Source organism: Fulmarus glacialis, unplaced genomic scaffold, assembly GCF_000690835.1.
Source record: "Fulmarus glacialis isolate BGI_N327 unplaced genomic scaffold, ASM69083v1 scaffold20348, whole genome shotgun sequence".
Taxonomy (NCBI): Eukaryota; Metazoa; Chordata; class Aves; order Procellariiformes; family Procellariidae; genus Fulmarus; species Fulmarus glacialis.
In genome coordinates this window covers 4,449-13,941 of record NW_009226615.1, presented here as the reverse complement: position 1 = coordinate 13,941, position 9,493 = coordinate 4,449, and the positions used below count along the sequence as shown (strand labels likewise).

The 9,493-nt window shown below is 48.5% G+C and overlaps 1 protein-coding gene across 1 annotated transcript in view; it reads right to left on the bottom strand.

Annotated features, from left to right (window-relative positions):
* Nucleotides 1-5,001: 5,001 nt before the first annotated feature.
* LOC104080466 (complement decay-accelerating factor-like) overlaps nt 5,002-9,493 on the bottom strand; it is a gene marked incomplete at its 3' end in the record, with an annotated part of 4,715 nt that continues 223 nt past the window's right edge. The window contains exons 2-7 of the mRNA XM_009582865.1: nt 9,125-9,453; nt 8,806-8,997; nt 8,027-8,126; nt 6,224-6,306; nt 5,578-5,721; nt 5,002-5,130 (exon numbers count right to left, since the gene is read on the bottom strand). Coding sequence (XP_009581160.1) covers nt 5,002-5,130; nt 5,578-5,721; nt 6,224-6,306; nt 8,027-8,126; nt 8,806-8,997; nt 9,125-9,453 — 977 coding nt within the window. The remainder of the gene's footprint in view (nt 5,131-5,577; nt 5,722-6,223; nt 6,307-8,026; nt 8,127-8,805; nt 8,998-9,124; nt 9,454-9,493) is intronic.

Below are 9,493 nucleotides of genomic sequence, written 5' to 3'. Positions count from 1 at the left end.
TGGGGATACCAGCATTGCCACTGCAACTCTCCCGGTTAGACACAAAACTCTTCGAACGAGAGACTGCGCTGCCCACGGAGGCTCAGGGATGTCCTCGGGCCCTGCCAGGCACGGGAGCAGTTTGCCTCGGCTCCGTGTCTGCGTGGGAAAGCAGAGCTGCTCTGGGATGCCTGCCCACGGGGCTTGCGGGAAGAGCCAAAGGAAAGGTTGTGGCTGTATTTGCTGCCCCGTCCCGCTCTGCTGAGCAGCGCTGCCAGTAAGGGGGCACGTGTCACCCCACCCCGAGGAAAGGGCAGCCAGCAGCAGCCTGCCTGCACCTTCCTGCCTCCCTCTGCCTTTGTTATCCAGGAAACAGTGATGTTTCCACTGAAAGCTCAAAGTTATCTTTTTTATTTTTTCTTTTTTTTTCCCCCCACTTTATTTCCCTTTCCAACACAATTTAAGCTCCAAGAATATGTAACAAAAGCATTTGCAATGAGGCCAAGAGGTGTTTTCTTAAGGGAGGAGTCAAGCAGCCTGGGTAACGTATTCCTTAAACATACTTGTGAACATGTTGACAAATTACATGGAGATGTCTTGGCCACATATTTTTACAGGTCACTGGTCACCTGAGGTCTGAGTTGGGATGGTGGCTGCATAATGCAAAAGGAAGTTGCTAACAGGAAAAAAAATGCTTTAAATGCTGGGGAATTCTCTTGTAATATCTTACAGCAGTGACCTCAGCGTGGGCTAGTGAGATGTGGAGAAGTATTTGGCAAAGACTTCTTGCAACGCCGAGTCTCCTCAGGGAGCGGCAGGGTTCGTGCGTACATCAGCAGAACCAGCTGCTGTAGTTTCAACTCAGTGAAATCCCCGTGCTAACAGGGTGAGATTAACCCCTTGAACCAGGCTGCCTTCCCACCTGAGGCCACGCAGGAGAGCCTGCCGAGAGCATCAGGCTCAGACCAGCCCCGTCCCTCTGCCACCCATGTTTGCCGCCCCGTTTTGCCCTGTACTGCCCCAGTAACGGACTGAGCACCAAAACCCCCCGGGCAGGAGCTGCCCCAGCAGCTGAGCCCTGCGATAGCGGGTCTGCGCCTGCCCAGCTGGAGCCGCTGAGGGCGACTTGCTTTATCTTGCTCTGACATCCCTTCCCCGTGCTGCAGAAATCAGGCCAAGCAGATGGCGACGGCAGAAGTGAAACACGTGCAGAGGGGAGCCTGACCCGTGCTGCTCTGTGCACCTACGCTGCCGGGCTCGGACTGGAACAACATGAGGTTTCCAGCAAAACCAGCCAGCAAAAACAGGGGTTGAGCTGCTGGAGTTGCTCTTGGCTTTCCACAGAAACACGCCCTCGGCTCCCCGCCCGCCCCTGCCATCCCCACGCAGGGCAGCAGCCCGGGACGTCGCCCACAGCTCCCAAAGCCCTGGGGGGACGGACCCCCTCCGCAGAGGGGCTGCAGGGCCTGGGACCGGGGCAGCTAAACAGGATTAAGGGCAGGTATGCCTTACTCCTGCTTTCTTTTTCAGAACGCTTACCTGAAACACGCACATTCCCAAACATTACTGCATGAATTTTCTTTCTTTCTTTCCTTTTTTTTTTTTTTTTAAACCAAGTTAAACCTGTATAGGAGGCCATTTAGAAAATAAATAAGAATGCTGATAAAGAACTGATTGAACAGCAAATCTGACCGTTATCAAGATATCTTTAAAAGCTGATACCTTCCTGAAAGGAGTATAAAATATGAAAAGGGAACAGCAGGCAGTTGAGTTCACAGGCTATCCTTTATAAACAATTACCATTTATTACTAAATGTAAATAAAAACGCAGAAAGGCACCTAAATAGAAGGCAATTAGTGTTCTGTATAGGACTAAGATGGTAAGCAGCCAACAACATAAACCTGACATTTCCAGTATGACAACACTGGAGAGTATATTTAGCAGTTACCTCTCTGTGTCTGCGTGCAGTCGATGTGCTTACAGCCTGCAGCGTTACGGAGCTGCCTGCCTCTGTTTGGAAAGCAGAAGTAGCTCCTTTACAGTATGAGATTAGTAGATACACAAACCACTCACGGCTGTTTTCTTTCACGTAGTCTGAACAGAAATATAAACTGCAAAGAATTTATGTCTGATACAAAAATGTTTATGCTAAAGAAGGTGTTTAAAGTACTGAAGATATAACGATCAACATTCAATTTAGCATGTAAAGTACTATGATTTCCTCAAATAAATAAGCACATAACTTTGCGAGACAGGGGAGTCACTATTTTGCTTTCAGCACAACCCTGCTGGCAGGTAGCATGGGTGTATGTGCAACCGGACCGTGCTGCAGCCAGAAATTCCTGGTAACTTACGGGAGCAGCTCCGCCCAGCAGAGAGATTTGGGTCTTTTACAGCCTGTCCCGTGAGTCTGTATTTGCGGTGATTGTTATGGCAGCAGGTCGGCGTTGCTAGCGAGCCAGGAAATGTGCGGTTGTGACACCGAGTTGAACAGGTTGTGACATAACCGAGCTCCGTCAGAAATTCTGCAGAAGGCCCCAGGGGTTTCTGAGAAACTGCGGCTTCCCACGCCCAGCCTGAATAAAGGCTGACCAGATCAGTAGGGAATCGTAACTGGATTCGGGATGTTAGGGAGAAATTACTGAAAGAGAGAAAAACTCTGATGGGAGAAGCAACTATGGGAGTTAGCCAACTCTTGCGTACGTAATTTTCAATCAATTTCTTGGACATTAAAACATATTACAATTTTAAAAAATATATTTTGTATGTGCACATGGGACAGACCTGATCTGGCTTATTCTTTGTTTTAAAGCAAAGTGTAAGAGTCCTAACAAGTACGACGATTGCACAGGGCACTTTCGGAACTTAACACAGCGAAGGCTTTGCATGCATTATGTTTACAGTGCTATATTTGTTTGAAAAAGATAACAATATATTTAGATAGGTGGGACCCCATGTAGCTGCGTGTCTTGTCTGCATCTGCAGTGAGATGGCAGAAGAGCAGCACATTCCAGTTGTCTTTGCAACCATGCAAGGAAAGTGCAAATGCCTCCTTCCAGGGTTTCTTCCACGGGGGTCCCTTTGTCACGGTGTCGCTGGAGGAGAGCAGCCCCGTCACAAATAAACTGCTTCAAAGCTACAAATAAATCTTTGCGTGCACTTCCCATGGGAACTATACACAGCCTGGGGGAAGGGAACGGCTGTAGTTTCAAGGAGAGTTAAGCTTTCTGCCCAGATTTTTAAAAACCCACCCAGTTTTGGGGGTGAATTTTAGCACTGGACATTAGAAAGGCCCAAACCAGTTCCTCCTTCAAACACTAGAAGCTGTTTTCAGGCATCGTTCCACTTTCCCCCGGCTCATTCCTTGCTCCAGCCTTCTGGCACGAGGGGCTGATGTTACAGGACCCGTGTGTCGGGGCAGGAGAGCCAAGTTCCTGAAGTACAACACAAAGCGGCGTTTCTCACACATTAGATCGTATGTCAAGCTGCTGCTTTGACACGATCTCCTGAAGAAGTGCCAAGAATGACAAAAGAGTAAAAAAAGAAAAACCAACGGGAAGAGATTTTTAAATCAATCTTTGTTCTGAAGTTACGTAATAGAGCAAAGTAGAAACTTCTAGGAAAAAAAAAAGGACAAAGTTTTCCCCTTTCCTTCTATGTTGTATGATCTAGGACGCTTCTAGCTTTCATTTGTTCCTACCAAGGGCCCCAAAGTCACCAAACTTCATCTCCTTTAAGGCCTGCAAAGCCCTTCTTGGAGCCCTTTTCATACACCGATACCACTGCAACGTCTTTCCTTCATACACTTCCAAAAGTGCCCAACCATGCAGCGCCGTTACCCTCCCTTTAACCCTGCAAGTGGGATTCTTTGATTCCTTGTTTAACCGTCCAGACGAATACCTTGGGGTTTCGGTCACAGCCATCAGCCTGGCGATGCTAGCAGGTCGGAACAAACCCCACCTTTGAGAAATGATGCGGCAATGGGGAAAATCCCTCCTGGCCACGCTGCACCTGCGCGGGGGCATTTCTGGACCTGGGCTTAAGCACCAGCCTCCTCCCATGTGTGAACAGCCCCGGGCTGTGCGGGTTCACACACAAAACCCACCATGACAGGGGTGACAGATTTTCTGGTTTTGACGGGCAAGCTCAGCTGGACCCTGACATCGGACAAATGCTTTTCAGCCAGTCTCCAGCTGGGTAGCGAGACCCTCCGGTGGGTGTTTTGTCTTTATTACTTGCAATTTAGATGCTTACGGTTCCCACCCAGACAGTGTTTCCAACACAACTGACACTCACCCTTGTTACGGGTAAAATAATCCTTTGCAGCGGATGGGGAATCTGTTGTAGCAGCACTTCTGCCACGTCCAGCTTCTCCTGGCTGCCCACGACCTCACTAGCGTGGAACAGGGTTAGCGTTAGTGCATCGCCTCTCGCTGCCGCAACAAGGACAGAAGCCCCAGCACGCTTAAGGCTACATGGTGTAAAGTTATCTCTTGCTTTTCAAGATGGAAAAAAAATGGCTTAGGCAAAATCTCTAATAACACGAGAGCAAGGAAACAATTGACAAATGAAAATACATTTCACACAAAACAAAGCTTTTTTTAAGAGGAGGAGGTCAGTGCAGTCAAACCTGAGCTTTGAACCAGATGCCCAACCAGTGAAAAATATAACTTATACAGAGGAAGTTTATAGAAGAAAAGAACATGACAAAAAAATCACTCACTTCCACAAAATGATGCAACTTTAGACCATTTTAAGTTTTCAAAGCAGCCGGCTTGGGGGAGGATGCCAGAGATCCCCATGTACTTTGGAGGACACACAGATGGTTGGCTGGTCCCAGGAGAATAGTAGTTTCGAGTTTTGTACAAAGGTACAACAAATCTGAACGCCGGGGTAGCACAGCCCCTTGACACTGAAGAGAAACATGGGAAAAAACAAAAACTCCAGGTATAGGACTGGGAGTAACCAGGGAGTCCCACTGATGAGTTCCCCTGAACTCCAAATGAGCCTCCAGGACTGACCTGGTGTCTTGGAGAAAGAAGAAGAACGGGAGAAGGAGATGGTATTTTGGAGTGACTTTTTATAAAGGCTGAGCTTCATTTCCTGTGTGAAAGCCTTCTTAGACGGTCGGATGGCATTTCCACGGGAACCTGAAAGGATGAAAATCACGGTGTGAAGTTCATCTGATGGCTTTTTCATAGAAATGTGATAAAGGAGCAAATTAAGTTGGGAAACGTGGGACTTGATTCAATGTAGAATCATTTCAACTCACTTGGGGAAGGAGGACTCCTTTCCCTTTCTTTTGCTCCAAGTTTGACAGACGTGCTTTTCTCTAGGGTATAAAGAGTAAGTATTGCTAGGAGCACTACGCCTTTCCTGCACAGACCATTCATTCCTTACTCACTTTAGCAGCACTGCATTTTTTCTCTTTAAAATTGCAATATGACTTACACTTGACATGTCCTGTACCAAGCAATCCCTGTATGTTAAGCTGGTGCATGCTAAATACTGAACTCGTAACAAATACTAAACTCAGATGAAATCACCTTTGCATTCAGGTGCAGTTCCACTCCAGACTCCATTTGTTTTGTCCGTACTCGTACAACGGATGCTCACATTTCCAATGAGTTGGAAGCCAGAGTCACAGCTGTAAGTCACTGTTGAGTTATAAGCAAATTTTTCTACACCTTTGCCATCGTGCTTTCCGTTGCTAATTTGAGGAGGTGAAGAGCAGGTAATTACTGCAGGAAAGAAGGTCAAAATGAGTATTGCAAAAGGCTTCAGTAATAATGAAAATGCAAAGTTTCTTGCATCCCCTAAGATTCTTGAAGACAATAAACCTTTTGGACAACTGAAGATGGGTAACTAGCACTGCCTTCTGTCTCGATCATCTCTCTTTTCTTTCTGAAGTGTTTCTGTTGTCAAATCTTTCTCCCTCTCACTCCCAGGGTCAGAAAAATAAACAGGCAACTTGCCATGCCCTGGCTTGTGATTCCTCAAAATCTCTTCCCATCACCTTCACTGCAACCTTAACTCATGAGAAAATATGTTGATCTTGTGGGAACAAAACTGCTGAAATACAGTGTCAGCAGCAAAACGGGCATTTCTCAGCTGCCGTGTTGGTGACAGATCTGCCACATAATATCAACAAAGACAAACGAAGTACGGAGACAGATTTAGACTAGACGTTAGTATGCAGGATCTACTGGACAGAAGTCAAAAGTAAGGTTGGGTTAATCTTACATTCGCAAGTTGGAAGTTTACTCCATTCAACGTCGTTTCCTTTCAGCTGACACTGGATGAAGTGACTCCCATCTAATTTGTACCTAAGTGAAAACACACAAGAAAACAAAAAATTGTGTAACTATCCAGAAACTGAGAAGAACTTTTTTCCCCCAGTACCAGCATGATCAGGAGTGTAGAAAAGGCAGTTTTAAAACAAGCAGACATGCAGATACAAGCTGGTTAACAGGAGAGCTCCTTCACCTTGCTCTCTGCCAGGATCCTTGCTAATCTATTTTCGGGCGATTCTCTCCTTTGGCTGCAGGGCGCATCTTCCATTGCAAGGATGGGAGAAGTCGCGGCTGGCGGCTAGCAGCGCACACAGTGAATGCCAGACAGCGCTGAGGTTAGATGTGGCTTCCCACATGGATGCACCGGCCTCGGATTTGCTGAATCAGGGACTACTTCTCCCTGCCTGCTTCCTGGCGGAGAACAGTGCTGGGATTCAGGCTGCTGGCATCCAGCGCCTTTCCCACACTGCTGCCACCCACCAGGACGAGGTGAGGAGGTGAGGAGCTCCCTCCTGAGCACGCACAGCATCTCTAAAGGCTGTGGCTCAGCCCCTGACTGCTGCTCCGCTTCGCGGCGGTGCTGCATTACCCGGGTCGGTTAGCTGGCTCTGCCGCAAGCCTCAGTGCTGGTGGCAGGGGCAGGGTGCCCAGCCTCCTTCGCTGCCACCTTCTCCCTAGGACGGTGCTTTTGGGTTGTAAGGGTGTTGCTGTTTTGCTAAAGCTTTGCCAGAAAAGCAAATGACAGCAGACTGCTGGCATACCTTCTCAGCTGGTCTCTGCAAATATTCAAAGGCATCCACTACATGCAGCAGGGACCAGCGAGGGGCAATAGGGATCTGCGTTTCATTAAAGTGGCTTTGGGGCTGGCTTGCCAGAAGCTAATACATCGTGTTCTGACAGCACCGACACCTTCCCCAATCTCTGAATTACATCCTCCTGTGCAAAAAAATTCATCATTTGGACATGATTGATAGTATCTGATCTTGCTTAGATGGATAACATTATCCCTCCACCCTGCTGTGTAGTGCCAAAGATTAACTGAACCCCAGAAGGGTGGGCCATGCTGTCATTTCCCCAACATCCATCCTAAGGGAATATCCGGAGAAAAAAAAGCTCTGTTACATTTGAAGCAGCTGCAAAGACTGACAGAACAAGCCAGAGGATGCCAACTAGCTCCTGCCGGGGAGGGAGGAATACTAGCTGGGGTCTTAAGAGCTTAATTTTGCAAGTCAGTTTACTGCATATGTGTCCTGATTGAAAGCAGGCAGAAAGCGTGAGTCAGCTCACTGACTGACGGAAAGTGTGCTTCATTGCAGTTTTCTAGCTGAACATCATTGAATTTTTAAAATTCAACCATAACCCCTTTTTATTCAATGTATCTCAAATATGTTAAATTGAAATATTTTAAGTAATATGTTTTGAAGTCTATAGTATGAAGTCTATATGAACTGATGGTACAGCCAGCTCTGTTGGGATAGATACCCAGTTAAATTTCCTCTGGATGACACTTGAAGGAAAAGGCAGCCATACATTCAGACCCCAGTCCCTTCCCTCCGGCTGTGTGTCTTATTCCTTCCCAGCCCAAAGCTCTGATTCAAGTGGGAAAAGCAGCCCCATGCTCTGCACCGTAGGAGCGATATATTGTGAAATAGCAGCCCAGCCCGTGTCCACAAGTTCATTGCACTGGACCGGCGTTTGTATTCCAGCATCAGCACTGGTGTACTGGAGCTCGGGGCATCGCCCCGCGACTCACCCGTCTTCGCAGAACACGTTCACTCTTGCACCGAACTGCAAGTCTGTGAGAGCCACCACCCTGCCCCCGGGCAGCGCTCCCGGCTCGCCGCAGGATCTCCCTGCCAGTGGGAGAGGCCGGTGTTAGTGGTACCACACAGTGATGAAGAAATAAAAATGGCTAAATAAGGGACAGACGTGGAGGGTTATACCCAAAGGTACCAAAGCGTTTTGCTTCCCACGTGTCACAGCCGAGCTGGCAGGTGCCAGAATCAGCTGTCGATGAAGGTGCGGATCCCCGCGAGGGCTCCGCACTCACAGTGGTAAGCATCTCGCAGGAGGGCAGAGGAGAATATTTGCAGGGATATTTCCCTCTCAAGAGATTGGCAGTAAGTCACTCGACTGTGAAAAATGCATTGCTGCCACATCATCAGTCTTAATATTACATGGATTTCACCAAGAAACACGCTTTGTCTTAATTTTGAAGTTCAGTGCTAGAATTGCAAATTGGCATTTGTCCTCCGCATATGCCGTGTCCAGATGCAAACATATTTCCTAAGATGAAAATCAAAACAGATCATTCATGCCAGCAGAAAAAAAAAGAACCCTATTGATACTCCTGCTGTTCAGTCTTAAATATGAATTGTCAAGGAATATCCACCTAATTTTGTATTAAGCATGTAGCTGTGGGGATGATAACGACCCAGCTGCATTTCAGCACGTGGGTTGGGAGCAGCTACCTGACCTGCTCCCAACTTCACAGCTGCTTTTTGGCAAGCGGAGCGGAGCAGAGATACTCACTCCTGCACAGCTCAGCAGCTTCCGACCACGCCAGGTTTTCAAGGCAAGTGCTGGTGGGGGAACTTTCTGAGATGTTCTCGTAGCCAGGGCGGCAGACGTAGCTCACGTTGGCCCCAACAGGAAAGAAATTAATCCTCTCGTCCGCCTTGGACAGGGCAGCAAACCGCAACCTTGTTGGGGCAGCACAGCTCCCTGGCAGTCAAGGAAAGCGGGCCTGAAAGAGCTGCCCGCTGGGAGGCACGCAAAATAAACCTTGGAATCACAGAAACGCTCTCACTGCGGTGCTTTTGGAAAGCTCCTCGCGTTCATCGCAGGTTACTTCTGTTTTCATACCAGGCTGCTACTCTGCTGAATGCATCTTTTGCGAAGCGCAGGTGAAGGGGCGTGAAGTGCACAGGCAAAGCTGTTAGTAGGAAATAAGGAGCCACGTGCGTGTGCCGCGGGGCCGCCTGCGCAGCCTCCGCCGGCCGGGGCTCGGGAGCTGCACGAGCATCCTGGGCTCCAGCCACCGTCCGACTGACCCCCTCGATGACAGGCACGGACCCTGCACCCATCAGCAGCTCTGACGAACAGCAGCGCAGGGAAGCGGGTTTGCACCTTGCCAGGATGGTGATGCCGTTGCCGAGCAGCCGCCGTAAGTGGCAGAAACTTTAAGCCAAGCGAGAGAAAGGCGAGGGAGCCGGGAGTC